The following is a 15,030-nucleotide window of genomic DNA, read 5'->3' as shown; positions in this document are numbered from 1 at the left end:
AGAGGAAAAGAGAGAGAGAGAGAGAGAGAGAGAGAGAGAGAGAGAGCATGTGTAGAGTTTCTGCAGCAGCAGCAGCAGCAGCATCAGTCTCAGTGCAGTCAGGACTCTAACAGCGGCAGCAGTGCGTTCTCTCCCTCTCTCTCTCTCTCCCCCCTCTCTCTCTCTGTCTGCTCCCACTGAAGCTCCCTGGACTTCAGCTCAACTTTGTGGAGCAACACAGAAGCGACAGACTCTCCGATTTCTCCGTGACGCACTGCAGAGGAAGAGCGAGCAACAGAGACAATTTTCACATTCTCAATTCCGACTATTGCCCCCACCTCTGCCGCCAGGAAAGGGAATGCCATCCATAAATATGAAACTGGAGATGGTGACCATCATCGCCTGCGAAGTAGACATCGAGGTTTTCACGTCGGACAAAATGCAGGTAACGGACCTGGGGTTTTAACGCGCGGCGCGCCGCGCCTGAGGCACAGCGGGACGTTTGCCCTTGGTGTCCGCAGTTCGAGCGCATGGCTGCGAAAGTCCACGTATGTGCGGTGTGACGTTAGATGCGGCTCTCTTTGTGTGTACGTGTGTGTGGATGTATGTATGTGCATGTATGCGCGGGTTTGGTTTCTTTATCAATGGGAGAGCCGCAGCTCTCCAGGACGCGCGTCACTCTCTCTCTCTCTCTCTCCCTCCCTCGCTCCCTCACTCTCTTTCTCTCTCTCTCTCTCTCTCTCTGTCTCCGGCTCCTTTGTGCGCTGATTGACGCACGTTCATGATTTCAGGAGAGCGTGTTTTAGATAAGGCTTAAATGCGACAGGACACGCGTAAAAAAAAGCAGCCACGCTGAATGCACCAATTGTTTTGTCATTATGTAAGTTTTCTATCGCGAGGTCTTCGCAGATGACGTGCAGGTTGAATGCAGAGGGTGTGATGACGGATTGTCCATACAAGGCACATGAAGGAGAGGCAGGAGATGGGGATGAGACGCAGTGATGGAAAACGGAAGATTCTCTGTCTTTGTCTGAGCTCACGTTATTGGAAAAAGTGCAGAACCGCGGGTACAGTGAGTTGGATGGAAACAGAGAAGAGAAGAACAACATTTCTCTATCAGACATGTATGAGATTTGTACAGGACCCATTGTATTTACTGACGTGTGCACTCCTGTGGGTTAGTCTGTAGTTCATAGGTGAAGCTGGAGACCCATACAACACCCTATTAAAACGGTTGCAGAACAGGTGTTAAAAATGCTTTAGAACCCATGTAGACATTAGATCCCATGTAGACATTTTCAAAGTTTAAAGGAAGAAAAAAACTAAAACTAAAAGTTTACAAGGATGCTCCCAAACAGCCCAGTAACTTCAGGCTTGCGATTGGTGGATGTGTACAATCCAAGTATGTTTCTGCACACAGCTGGATTGAACCCAAACCATTTGGGTAAAATGGTCATTTCTGTATTTTCATTTATTTTTTCTAGTTCTGATGACCACTGTAAGAGCTTTACCCTACAGGTTTTGCCATCTACCTACTTACAAGGTATCATATAAATGAAGTCTAGGATTGAACTGACAGCCCTTCAGAAAACTGGTACAAAAGTCCAAACATTAGCAATGTATGTCCTCAAATGAGTAAATGGATCCACATGCAGCGGTCCATTTCCTCCAGCTGTCTCCTGACTGTTGACTGTTGACTCCAGTTTGGTTCAAGACCAGTAGAAGACCCTGAAGAAGGTTTTCTTATAGGTTCAAGACCAGTAGAAGACCCTGAAGACCTCTTATATTTGTGCACTAAAAGTCAACCCCAAGCAGTCAGTAGAGGCGCTAACACTTGTGTGTTTTTTTTTTGTTTTGTTTCTTTCCTGCATTGTAATGTGTTTATCAGTGCAGTATTGTGATGAAATCTGAGGTCAGCTTTTCTTGTGAGCAAAATCAGCAGCGGCAGGTTTTTAATACCAAAGCCTTTGACCCCTCAGGAACCTGTCCAGCCTCATCTTTTTTTCTTTTGTTTCATTTTTTGCAACTCGACTTTTATGCCAAAGCAAAAATAATAGAATTGAAATATGATGTAGACATAGATAAAAATGCACGTCTGTGACTCCATATCACCGATTAATTATCCTGCTCTTTTTTTGAGCTGTCACAGATGTGACAGACACTGATGATGTGTCGCCCTGCGGTTGTGCTGTAATTATAGGATGGTGGTCATCACAGTTTCCACTGGACTGTGAATTAGAGGGGGAAAATAACAGTGGAGGTGTTTACGATGTGGCGTTTCTGTTGCATATTTCTCCTGGTTCTGACATATTGCATCTGTCTCCTGAAAACCCCACAATCACAGCCATTTATTCCACTGCGAGCTGCTATTGTGAAGGAAGCCTGTTGTGCTGTCTTCTATCAGCCGTCCTCTCCAGACAGACTTGACACAGTCTGATCATTCACCTCCTGAGGTGTCTTTTCAGGCGACTCTTATCAGTTCTCAGCTCCCGGTTCCACCTGGAGAAAAAGTGGGGTTTTGTGCAAAACTAAATGAGAAAGACAGATGAACTGACTTTTCAGTGGCACAAAGAACATCACTAATCCTGGTTTCTTGCGCCCAGAGGAGCGCTGGGGAGGAGGGCAGATAACGGCAGCGTCCTCCGATTGAGCTCATCTCTTTGTTTTGTTGCCATTCAACAACGTCTCCTCCAGTCTCCTTCTTCTCTTCTCGTCCCTTTGCTTTGGGTCACCACAGCCGACCACATCTGCCTCCATCATCAATCATCTTAATGTACTGCTTCACTGAGAACGAACACTGGTCTTTAGTTTCCACTTGACCCATTCCAGTTTTTTGAAGCAGTGATCATCAACTGGCTCTCCATCAGGCCCATGACTGCATTCTCATTTTCTGTCATTTTTATTTAATTTTATTTGAGTGTCCGGCCCCCAAGCTGTCTGTTCAGAACACTTCTGGCAAAAATAGTTGCCAACCTCTGAGGTAAAGGGTCTCATTTAGACTCATGTTAGTTGCTATGAGACACTTAGTCAGATTTAAACCTGGAACTTGCTGCTTGGTCGAAACTCCCTTCCAATTAAGACCAAGACGAGTCCTCAGATCTGCTTCTCTACTGTTGTCTTCCATTCATAAACCACCCACTACATACGGTTCACAACTTTTTTTATTCATCAATATTCGTCTGCTGTTATCATAATGTTATCTCAAGGTGATCTTTGTCTACAGTTGTAGAAATACAAAAGGCATTTTGTGGTGGCGGCTCGTGGCACTGATGATCAGTGCTGTGGGTTTGAAGGCAGAGGCTGTGGTGTTTTTTGTCACAGCACTGCCATTAACTGAGAAGATCTACCGGCATCAGCAGATGAGAACACAGGACACTCGGTGAAGGTCGTTGGCAGGTAAACGTATTACTGAGCACGGAGGGTGACGCAAGCCTCCACACGTAACCTCACATCCTTCACTGGATGCTGACATTTACGTCTAATTCATTATTCACTCTTTACTTTGGTGGTGTGCCAGTAATTGAGCAAATTTATTACTAAATGACCGACTAATCAATCACCTGATGACTCTGAAATCTGTTATTTTTAATGTCACAGGCATCGTTCTGTCAGTTGGGTAGAAAAACATCAAGTAAGAACTCATTGATCGGGCGTTAGATTCAAGCCATGTTCCACGTTCCGTGTTCTCCCAGTCCCTGAAAATCACAAAAGATGTATCTCTCCATCCACTCATTTACCCCGTGACACCACGGTGTAGTAACACTGACGCCATCACACACATACAAACACTCTATCCCTGACTGTGAGTCAGCAGACTCTCAGGCCAAAGCACAACTCATGTCAGTAAACACACAGACACGCTGCTCCTCCTTCTCCTTCCCCTCCTCCTCCACGGAACGCGTTTCCAACAAGTTTCCATCCACCTGAGTCATTTTTCCTCCCTGCTTGTTTATCTGTGCATAGTATCACATGTCTGATCCCAGAGCTTCATCACAACAGAAACAGTGCCTGATGTCTTGAGAACGTAGAACATATTTGATGACTAATCATCTGTATGGTGTTTTCATTTTTTTTTCCCACACACTTGGTTTCTCAATTTCTCAGTTTTCGCACTTATATAATGTGTTTCTTTTCTGTTCCATTTAGCAGGGCTAATTTGAGCTTCTCGTGAAAAAAGTCATGCATGAAGTGAGACATCCTGCTGTTACTGCATGCAATTTAGTATTGTTTCCTGCAAAACTCTAGCGTTCCATCTGCGATAATTGGCTCGTAGATGATGTTTTTGTTCAGCAGCTGATCAGCAGACCGCCCTTCACTTCTTCTAAAACAAACATGTTTAAAATGACTGAACAGACGAGACATCTCAAAGATATTTGAAATATTAAAAGTGACAAATGTCCCAGTAGAGCACAGCGTGTCCCTCAGTACTGTCAGTTGAAGCGGTGACGACCAATGAATGTCCAGCTGTTGTTGTGTGCAGGTTCACATGCATTGATATTTGATGAGAATAACTTTTAAACTTTGGACTATTTGATGTCATGTTTGTCCACATGTTTGTGTATTTAGGAATATTTAGCTTTTTGCTGACAGCAAAAACAATATAAATGTTCACTCCGTGTACCATCCAGACACTAGACTAGCCCATACGTGGGTTATTTAAATTCTAAAATATATAATATAATACCCTTCAGTGCCATATTTTAGTGTCATAGTTGTCTGTGTTGTCTGGCATGTTTACTAAGAGCAGCCAAGTATTACATTTCCCATCTCGAGTTGCATAAGTAACATTTCCAAAGAAATTTTTATAACACAGTTCTAACCGATTCTGTTCTGCTTTCTTGCTAACAGCTAAACTACGGTCTTCACAGTCTACTTTTGCTGACTGGCAAAAATCACATGCTAACTTTCATGCTAACCTTCAGGGCTGCACAAATAGGGTTTTAATCAAGGATTTTAAACCTTTACCTGAAACCTAAAGATATATCATACACCATAATCATTCCTTTTCTACGATGCTATCTTGTAAAGAAAGGAAATGACTCAAAGCTTCAGTCAAACAGACTGATTGAATGTGTATCCGGGCTCACAGTGCACAGCTGCATTATGATCAGTGTTTGAGGTGAAGGCTTAAGACGGAGGAGCAGCAGGAGGACAGACAGGATGGATGTAGACAGCCGTGCTATCAAGTTATATGCTGGTGAGAAACCAGACCTGCCACTTGGCAAGGTTGAGCGCACCTGGGCCAGTGCAGTGGGCTCAGGTGTGCATGTGTCCCGTAGTCTGGGCACTAGGCAGGTGGAGATGGGCAGCTCACGTTGGCCTGAAACCCAAGAGAAATGCAGTGGCTCAAGTGTCAGGTAAGGGTTAGCGCTGTGTCCGTTAGGGTGACGTACAACAATGGACGGTCTCCTGGACTGGGTGTTTGGTTTCCCTGTGGTCGAGATGACACAACTATGTGAAGTGATAGGCAGCAGAGAAAAGGTCTTGCAATGGAATGTTGACGCTCTCAGCGGGCTCCTACTGTACAATCATCGGCCTTTTGTTACTAAAATTACAGGCCCGACGTAACTTTGTTGTCAGAATTTTCCAAAAACATTTCCAGTCGCACACAGCGACTGTGGAAAGAACAGGTAGGGCTTAAAATAGTATAGACAGTTCCATAGGTGAAAGTCAGACGCTGTGTCTACCGTCTGCTGCAACATAGAGGTGAGCAGTGAGGAATCATTTCAGCACCTGGAAGTCATTGGTCATTTAGTCATTGCTACAACATTTGTTGTTGTTCCAAAACGACTGGACCTTGAAGAATTTCATAAATGCATTAATTAAACATTTGCTTTTTTATTCCTACTTGCAGTGCACCGTACCGTTGTCACTGACATTTCTTTTTTACGTTTCACCGCAACAAGGTCAGTAATGGAGCTGAATCAGTCACTTAGGCTGTATTTAAAAGTCCAATTACATCATTGGACGACAGACGACGACGGCGATGGCTGGGGTGGGGATACTCTTTTGTGTGTGTGTGTGTGTGCGCGCGCATCTACAGTGGCACTGATGAGGAACGGCTCCTGCATCAATAAAAACCCTAATGACCACATTGGTGGTAATAGGATTAATGTTTTCTCACATACAGATGTCAGTCTCTCAGCCATGGACTTCCTGTCCCTCAGGGAGTGGCTCTGCAGCACAGCTCCATCAGCGTCTGTCAATATCCCCCTCCCTATTTCAGATGTTATCGATCTCACTATAATCACAACACTTGGCCCGTGCACATTCCTCCCTGCCACTTCCACAGACCTCAGAATTTAAAGATGACTAATATTGGCAGGTTGTTTTTAGTTGTTTTGTAAACCAGAGCAGCCGCTGCCGTGTTGATGGTAATGACAGGTTTGATACAAGTCCATAATTACAGCCTAGGCCTGAGTGGATGTGCGGGGATTTCAGACCTACGGCTGTTTTGGACTTTGTGGTTTAAGTAAGTTAAAAACAAAACAACTGCATAATAACTGTTTCGACCTGTCACTGACCAATACATGACACACAAAACCCTGCTGCTGAGTAGTCAAACTAGGTTGATATGAGAACCTGCACAGGCACAGAGGCATCAGTACTGCAGTTGGTACACATCTTTTGATTTTTAGACGTTGCCTCTGGTTGCCTCTGAATTCTAGGGGATGTATTTGTCACAACCTGCTTCATTGTCTTATTTCAGGACAGAAACCATGTTCCTTTCAGATGTTCAAAGCCTGACAGAATTTTAACTCACGTGAAAGTTTTCTTAAGCTACTTTGGCTAGGACTCGAAGATAAACTCGATCTCCTTCAAGCTTTTCTTTTGACTCAAAGTCGGCCTTTGTTAAAATCTGTGGTGACTCTGAGCCGTACCTTTATGACTCCAGTGGGTTGAAATCCAAACTTATATGAGTGACTTGGAGTCAAACCTGAAATCCTACTTGACCTTTCAATCAGAATCTGAATTTAAAACCGTGGTCAGTTCTCATCCCAGACTTGATCTAACTTATTTGGATCTCTAAACTAGTCAAGATAAATACTGCCATGTATGCAGTACTAATATTCTATAAATAACATTGTTTCGAGGTAACAAGAACCATAATAGGAATGTTTGGAATGTATGAGTTCTTGGTCCGTGGATCAAGGCTGAATAAACCTTTAAAAACAAAATGGGAACATTCTATTTTGGAGTATTTCTTCTACTTCCAGACCATGTTTCATCTCCTTAAATGGTCTGCTGTGGTTTAAACAATACATTTTTGTGTCACTTGTAATTTGCTTTAATTGCACAGGAGCGTAACTGTAATGGAAAGTTGGCCCGGGTTTGAGGAACAATTATGGAAACAATACGGAATGTGATAAGCAAAAATGTGCTGGAACCGTGGAGCATGCAGGTATTTCTGTTTTCCACTGAGCTCTGAGTGAAATCTTTGTCTCTTTGTCAGGACGGTAATTAAAAGTGATGGTGCACTCACTTAAGAAATTGATTTTTATAATTATTGCACTGTGGTCTATTTTTAGTTTAAGGTTGTCCCTGGTTCACCCAGAGGCCCCGTGGCCTAGTTTGTTGATTTTCAACCAAAATCTATTTAAACACAAGGGTCTGGATTAAAGACTGTGATAAAGCCGTGCACATGTCACAGAGAACGACGAGGGACTGAGCAAAGAAAAAAAAAAAGGTCTTTTTTTACATCCCAATTAGACTCAGTTAATCTCTTCTCATATGGATCCAAAAACATAGTTACACAAACACCGTGGAACTGGACCAGCCCAGGGATTAAACATTAGCTGAGATTTTTTGGTTAGTACCATAAAAGACCAGAGAACTGAACAGGATCAGAATAGAACATTTGGACTGGATATCTATGCATGTTCTGGAGGCTAAAGCTAATCTTTGTGTAATAAAATAGATTTAACATTAAATAAAAATCAAAACAGTTCCTGTGGATTTGATTGTGATGGCATCAGTCGACTTTGACTCCACTGAATGTTTTTATCGTTGTTGTTAACCATTGTGATGGCATCAGTCGACTTTGACTCTACTGAATGTTTTTGCCGTTGTTGACTGTTTCTGCAATATTTTTGTTATTTATTCCTGGACTTTGCTATTGTTGTTTTAAGCTTTAAACTTTTCCTCTCTTTTGTTTTGAGCAGTTAGCACCTGTTTACAGAAAATCTTTACTTACATTGACGTTATCTCTGTTTTCACTTAGGTTTAAGGAGAAACATTTATTTATTTTTGTGAAATGTGTATACATTTTTCAAATACATTTATAACTCTTTTTTCGTCTAATCTCTTTTTTTGTTGAGAATATATGCTTTTGTTTAAGTAAATATATGGAACACCTTTTTTTTGTTTGGGCTAAGTTGGCTAATTTTTGGCTAGTTGTGATAACGTAATGAGCTAATCTTTATGTTTTGGCTCTTGGTTATCTACCTGCTGTCCATTTTGGCACCTTTTTGCTTATTTGTACATTTCTCAGGGTTAGCATTTTTTAACGTTAAAGTTTTTTCCATACAATTTTTTTGACATACCTTTATATATGTAGGGGTTCATTTTGGGCTAATGTAGCAGTTATGGCTTAATTTAATTCTTATTTATGGAAAACTGATTCATATCTGGTCTCTCTTTTTAATACTTCAGGCAAACTTAGCTATAGTTGGCTTATAGCTGTGTTGTTTTTCCTAATTTTACCAGTTAAGAATACCACTTTTTTTTAATGATCAATTGGCTTGTAGAAAACAAGATGGAAGTATAAATGGAAGATAAAATGGCTGACGTTGACATTCCTGGGTTAATTTGTAATTCGTTTGAGTTCTAACTTCACCAACGCTGTGATGATGATGGTGATGACGATGCACGTGATGATGATGATGGTGATGATGATGCACATGTAATTATACTTTTTTTGTGATCACACGTGACCATGTTTACCGTGGACACAGAACAGGTTGTACCTGCTGCTCCGCTGCTAATTGGGAGTAATGATTTCTACACCCTGGGAAACCTAATCCACCCTTTTACATAAGGAAAACACTAAAGTCACAGCAACGTGTCACTGAGCTCACTCCCAGTTCCGCCCCTTGGCAAATTCATTACCTGAACAAGTTGTGAGGTCGTTCATTCCTCCTGTCCTCCACGTGTCCCTGCACTTCTCTGTCACTCTGGGTCTCGTTCTTTCTTCTCACAAACTCTCTAATCCTTAAATTTATTTGACATTTGTGAGTCAGAGCCAGAGTCGTGTCCCGGTGCTACCATGATGACAGGCTTTCCATTACCAGCAGAAAAATATCTGCTTCATTACCCAAGAGGCAATCTGCTGAAGGATAGCCCTCCACTAGTCCACTGTCAAACATAACTTTTCATCATAACCTTCAGTCGATGTTGTGTTCATTTTTTTCAGAGGTTAAATTGTAAATAACTACTTTTATATCTTTCTTTACTAGCTACATGCTGCTATATTTGGCTCTCAAGGTATTTTAGTGATAAGCTAAAGTGAGCTTTGAGACAGATTTTTGAGCCAACCTAGCTGTTTTTAGGCTAACGTCTTGCTAGCTATTTTTGTTATAAATCTGGCCAATTCTTTTGTGATTTTTATCGGTGTTTATTGGTTAAATTAGCAGCTTACAGGACAAATTTTGGTCATAGATTGTTGTTGCTGTATTTGTGACAAACTGATTTCAGGTCTAGTCCAGGGTATTTCACTACTTAAGGGCCATCTGGTGGTTTCAGGGCTAATATTTAGTTAGCTGTGTGCTATTTTAATGGTGTTTGGCTAAAAGAAGACGACACCAAGTTGAAGTCTGATGTCCAATACTTTAAGTTTAAGTGCCACTAGTAGTTTAGCCAGTATCTTAATCTAGTTCTGATGTCCAATACTTTAAGTTTAAGTGTCACTAGTAGTTTAGCCAGTATCTAGTAGTTCACTGGTCTTGGTAGCGGCGTTTCTGGGCTACCTCTCACTTTAAATACCTAATTTGCCTAATTAGCAAACTTGGCACAGGATACTAGTATTATCGGAATAAAATGACAAATCTTAACATATATTTTAGCTGAAAAGACCTCTTGTTTCCATCCAATGAACTCATGTAAAAAACATCCTTCCCTGTGTAAGATCAGTGCAGGGTAATTCAGTATTTGAAGACGCAGGGAAGGAAGTCCAGGTTGTTGTGGTTTTACCTGGACGTTATGCAACCGTGACCTAGAGAAACCTGCAGTAAGCAATAATGACCACACTGTTTCAATCGAGCCGAGTTGTTTGCCATTTGAGAGCTGTGACTTCACACACCACCTCCACCATTGGATTTCTGTTTATAGGAAAACAAAAGCCTGTGAGTAAACTTCACTCTGGAGGCAGGAGGGTGGAATTAGGCCTTTAAGCTATAGAGGATTTTCCCCCTCATTTGTTTTCAAAATACTGCGAGTTTCCCCTTGTTTCCTGTTACCTAGATACAGAATGTGAAATAAATCATGCTTTCATTTGGCTTTTTCAGGAGATCTTATTATCTGCCTTGTTGGGGATGAAAAACAAGAACACACTGTTCCATTTTCCATGTTCACCTGTTGTCCTGTAGCACTCACTCACTGCAGGAGCAGGTGCTGGATCCCAGCTGCTGCTGTTTGTCTGTGTGTGCCTGTCTTTGTATAATGAGGACAAATTCTGAGTTTAAAAAATAGCTGTAAGTAGGGCTGTCACATTTAATCAGAAGCTCGAATATAAATAAATACCTGGGTGTAAAAGTTCAACCGAAGGGTAGAAAACCCAGGGGCGTAAGATTCAGTCGCTCTAAGGAGGTTCCTGCATAATCCTGCAGATGGCAGAAATCAGCTCTTTGTTTATCAATAAAAGGCAGATGGTAGATTGTTGTTTCGCTGATAGAAATCAAGCTTAAATGTCCATGTGTTTCTACAAAGTGAACAAATGTGTTGACAAAAAAAAATCCAAAAAGTTGCAAATCAACTGTAGCTGAACTTATTATAACTAAAATGACAAGATGAGATGGAGTAATACATACATACATACATATGTATATACATATATACATATGTAGATATGTATGTAAATATATAAATATGTATTTACATATATGCATATATGTATGTAAGTTTATAAATATGTATTTACATATATATGTATATATATGCATGTAAATATATAAATATGTATTTACATATGGATGTATATGTATTTACATAAAGAAATTGTGCATTTCTTTCAAAGGTTAAATATTTCTTGCTTTCACTTTTCCAAGTGCTACATATTTCGAACTTATGTCTCTTTGTGTCAGTAAAAACATTATGACCAGAAGATTTTTTTTTTTTTTTACTGTTAGCAAGAAAGTTTTTTTTTGTTTGTTTCTGGTTTTACCATTGTAAAGTTGCCATTTATTATTTATCTGTGCGTTTACAAGAGTGTCTTCTTACTCTACTCTCTGTTGATCGAAACCTTACTATTACGTCAGTTCACTGTCAGGAGTATGCAGTGTGAAAATGTTCAGAGGGTAAAACATGATGTCCGACTTTGGAAAGTCTAGCCTGTCACATAAAAGGAAAGAGAAAAAAGGCGACTGTGCCTTTAATAGGCAATTCAATAAAGTTAAAGATTCAGTTTAATGCTTTGAATAATACTTCTTTTACTCCAATTTAAATCAGGCCAACGTCTTTCAAATGGGTGAAAACAGACTAATAAAAGTCTTTACTGGGTGACGTTTGACGTCACAGATGTGCTGTAAACAATCAACATGTTGCACACGTCATTAAAAAGTACCACAGAGAGCAGACTCGTACAGACCGTGTGACCAGACTCCTTAACTAAAGAATTAGACGGAGAAATGTACAGTCTGTAGGAAGTGTCACGTCGACATTACCTCTGCTCAGAGTCTGAGACGATAATCAGCTTTGTGTTAGCGATGCATTTTGAAGTAAAACAGATTAACGTCTGTTGGCCCGTGTCATTCAAACCTGCTTTTAGCGTATTTATGGTTGATGTGTCATTCTTTAACTAACACTATTTTTTGCTAATAATGTTCAAATCTGTTAGTGTTGTTACTGTATGCTACATGTGTATGCTAACTGTATAGCCCAAATTATGACTCCCTTCTTAGCAAAACTGTTGTTTTAACAGCTTCATTCTGGTTAATTGAATGTCATCTCATACTGGGCTAGCTGTTAGCTTATTTAACTAAATGTAAGCAATCGGTGTGATTTATATTTTTAGCTCCTCCTAGCTTAGACTAGATAGTCTTTAAGTTATCTTTGGGTGATTTCTGCTTGCTATTAACAGGTAATTTTGCTGGTTTACTTCTGGTTTGTATATATTTTTTGTTTTTAACTATAATTTATAAATTTTTTATCAATTTTAATTCTTGGTTATGTATGTGAGCTTTTCTTGAGTTATTTTTTTTTTTAAATTCTAACTTGCAGCTATTTGCTGGTTGTCTTCTAACTAACGCTAATACCATGTGATGGCAGTTGTTTCTGCTTCAGGCTCCCAAAAGGACAGTCTCTTCTTAAGACATTGCATAAGGTAACGTTCAAATACTAATACAAAATGTTTAAGGTCAATGTTTTAGCAACGTTAGCAGGAGATACCTCCTGCTAATCTTTAATTCTGGTGTCCATCGACATCCGGCGTAAACCCACTGGAAAAACTATGATGTAAATGCACACGTCGTTACTTATTTGCTACGTTTTGTTCTCTCTCTGTCACACACACGCTTCCACAGAACAAAGCAAGTGGGTCAATCCGGGGAACACAGCAATGGCAGATGAGAAGGCCACTTTTCAGCCGCCTGTAACTCAACACCACTCTCCTCTTCCTCATTTCCCCTCCTCGTCTTCCTCCTCTCATTCCCCTCAGGATGTCCACTCATAAATACCATAGAAATCAGTGATCAAACCCTCATTTGTTGCACACACAGGAATTGACGGTTGCCGTGTCACAGCCAGGTGTGGGAGGTTAAAAACAGACTCAACGTACCATTATGGAACATGATCTCAGCGCTTTCCCACATCTCTGCTCATTCCACAACATCAGTGTGGGTGTGTGTGTGTGTGTGTGTGTGTGTGTGAAAGATAACCCGATCACTTATCACCCATGGAGTTTGATGACATGTGAGCCAAAAAAGGCTCATGGAAAATTCAGGGTTCAGTGGGCCAGTTCCTTTGTTGTCATGCTCAGTCTAATAACCATTAAAGCTGGGGTAGGTCGATTTTTTTTTTATTTATTTAGCGTCGCTCCCATTGATTGTTCCGTATCGTGTTGTGACTCTGTAAAAAGGAAATTAAACGACCTACGTAAGCAGAGCTGTGTGTAACTGTTCTGGTCAATTACATCTGGTCGACAAGAAAGTTGAGTGACACGTGTCAAAAGGCTCAAACGGTGGTAGCTGAAGAGGCTAATAGAAGGATTTATGAACATGAAGTTGGAACAAACTGTAGCTCGATGTCTGTGGATCCAAGGGCGAGGAGTTTTTTTTTTTGGATTTCTTTTGCTCCAATGGACAAATTACAACACAAAGTAACACAATTCAAATATGTTACTATGATGAAGAGACTCCATGAAAGTTGAGGGAAATCATCACTAATAACAGTGTATACATATTTGTTAGCTGCTAAAATATCAATATTGCTACCAAAGCTCTCAAATGTCTTCAGTTTCAAATCCAATACAATTTTGAACTAGAGGGAAAACATTTAAACAAAGACCTGATCAAGTACATTTCGCATGTGGCTGCTATGAGACACCGTGATGAGCCCCGTAAAATAAAATAAAAATAAATAAATAAATAAAATAAAAAAATAATAAAATAAAATAAGATAGGTGTTCAGTAGCTAGAAGGAAAACTTTGAAAATAAAAAAATAATAAAATAAAATAAGATAGTTGTTCAGTAGCTAGAAGGAAAACTTTACAGGTCCTGCATGACAAATTTAACCCAAACCTTGACTTTTTTTTCCCTGACATTGTTCACTGATGTCGATGCCTCTGTGCCTGCACAACTGTGTGCTAACAACAACAGTAGCACAAAACTAACCAGAAGTTGCTTTCATTTCTGGCAAGAAACCTTCATTTTTCTTCTTTACCCACAAATACGACATCAAAAAACTTTTGTTCAGAATCTTGACAGTTTTGCAAAACGTACGTAATTTTCAGTAAACATTCTTGTCACACCTGTAGAAGCTAATGTGTAGGTGTGCTGTTTACAGGCACCTGAAGAGCAGCATGCTTTTTGGCTGTTTTGTTCGAACTAATACTGAGAAAATGAGCAGATTCATATGAGCAGACAAAAAAAATGTGTGGGTTTTTAGGGAAATGATATATTCCTTTACATTTAAGAAAGTCTGTTGTTCCTCAGTTGAAGTGACACTGGATTTAAATCATATAAAATGAACGTCAAAAGAAGTGTCTGAATTTTCCGTTGAAGTTGCATTTTTTCTTTATCCATCTTGGTGTTTGCCGTCTGAGTGTTGCTGATTCATCTCTTCCTTTTTTTCCAGTCTAGTGGGCCGTTCGAGGGTCAAGCACAAATAGTCTGTGTGTTGATCCACGTCAAAAAAAAAAAAAAAAATATTGTGGCGTTGAAAGAAATTGCTTTAGCTCAGCTTTGTCAGGTTTACTTCAGCGGCCTTAACTGACAGCCCCACTGTGTCCTAATTCACCCCGGCAGTAAATTTGATACGCGACCAAAAGACAAAGGACGACTCTTAAACCACTCCAATACAATATTTTGACACATTAATCCCTCAGTTGTTTATACACGGTTAACAGGAGGAGGAGATTGGGTAACAAGTCTTTTGCAGTCGATTGTGTGCCGTCCGTGGGAATGAGAGAATCAATTTTAAATGAGCACACTTAACACTTGGCTGTGTCTGCTGAGGGACGCTGCATGCTAATGGCTAGGTTAGTAAGTGATTTTCCACAGAATACATAGCAGCGGTGAAAAAAAAAAATTCACATTCCTCGTCCGTCCTCTTCCCTTTGTCCTTGTTGTTTTAGAATGCACCTTGTGTGGTCAACCAGAAACCTGACTAAAAGTGGAGTC

At 40.4% G+C, this 15,030-nt stretch overlaps 1 protein-coding gene across 2 annotated transcripts in view; it reads left to right on the top strand.

The window, feature by feature from the left end:
* rcan3 (regulator of calcineurin 3) overlaps positions 1–15,030 on the top strand; it is a 79,856-nt gene that overhangs the window by 37,289 nt on the left and 27,537 nt on the right. The window contains exon 1 of one of the 2 annotated variants that reach the window (XM_008308699.3): positions 72–424. The exons of the other annotated variant lie outside the window; for it this stretch is intronic. Within the exon in view, the coding sequence (XP_008306921.1) occupies positions 338–424 (87 nt within the window). The 5' untranslated portion in view covers positions 72–337. Of the gene's footprint in view, positions 1–71; positions 425–15,030 lie in introns of those variants that run through there. 2 annotated transcript variants of the gene reach the window in all.

The sequence above is a fragment of the Cynoglossus semilaevis genome, chromosome 1, assembly GCF_000523025.1.
Source record: "Cynoglossus semilaevis isolate Cse_v1.0 chromosome 1, Cse_v1.0, whole genome shotgun sequence".
NCBI lineage: Eukaryota > Metazoa > Chordata > Actinopteri > Pleuronectiformes > Cynoglossidae > Cynoglossus > Cynoglossus semilaevis.
The sequence above is the reverse complement of the archived record's forward strand: the minus strand, read 5'-3'. Positions and strand labels throughout refer to the sequence as shown.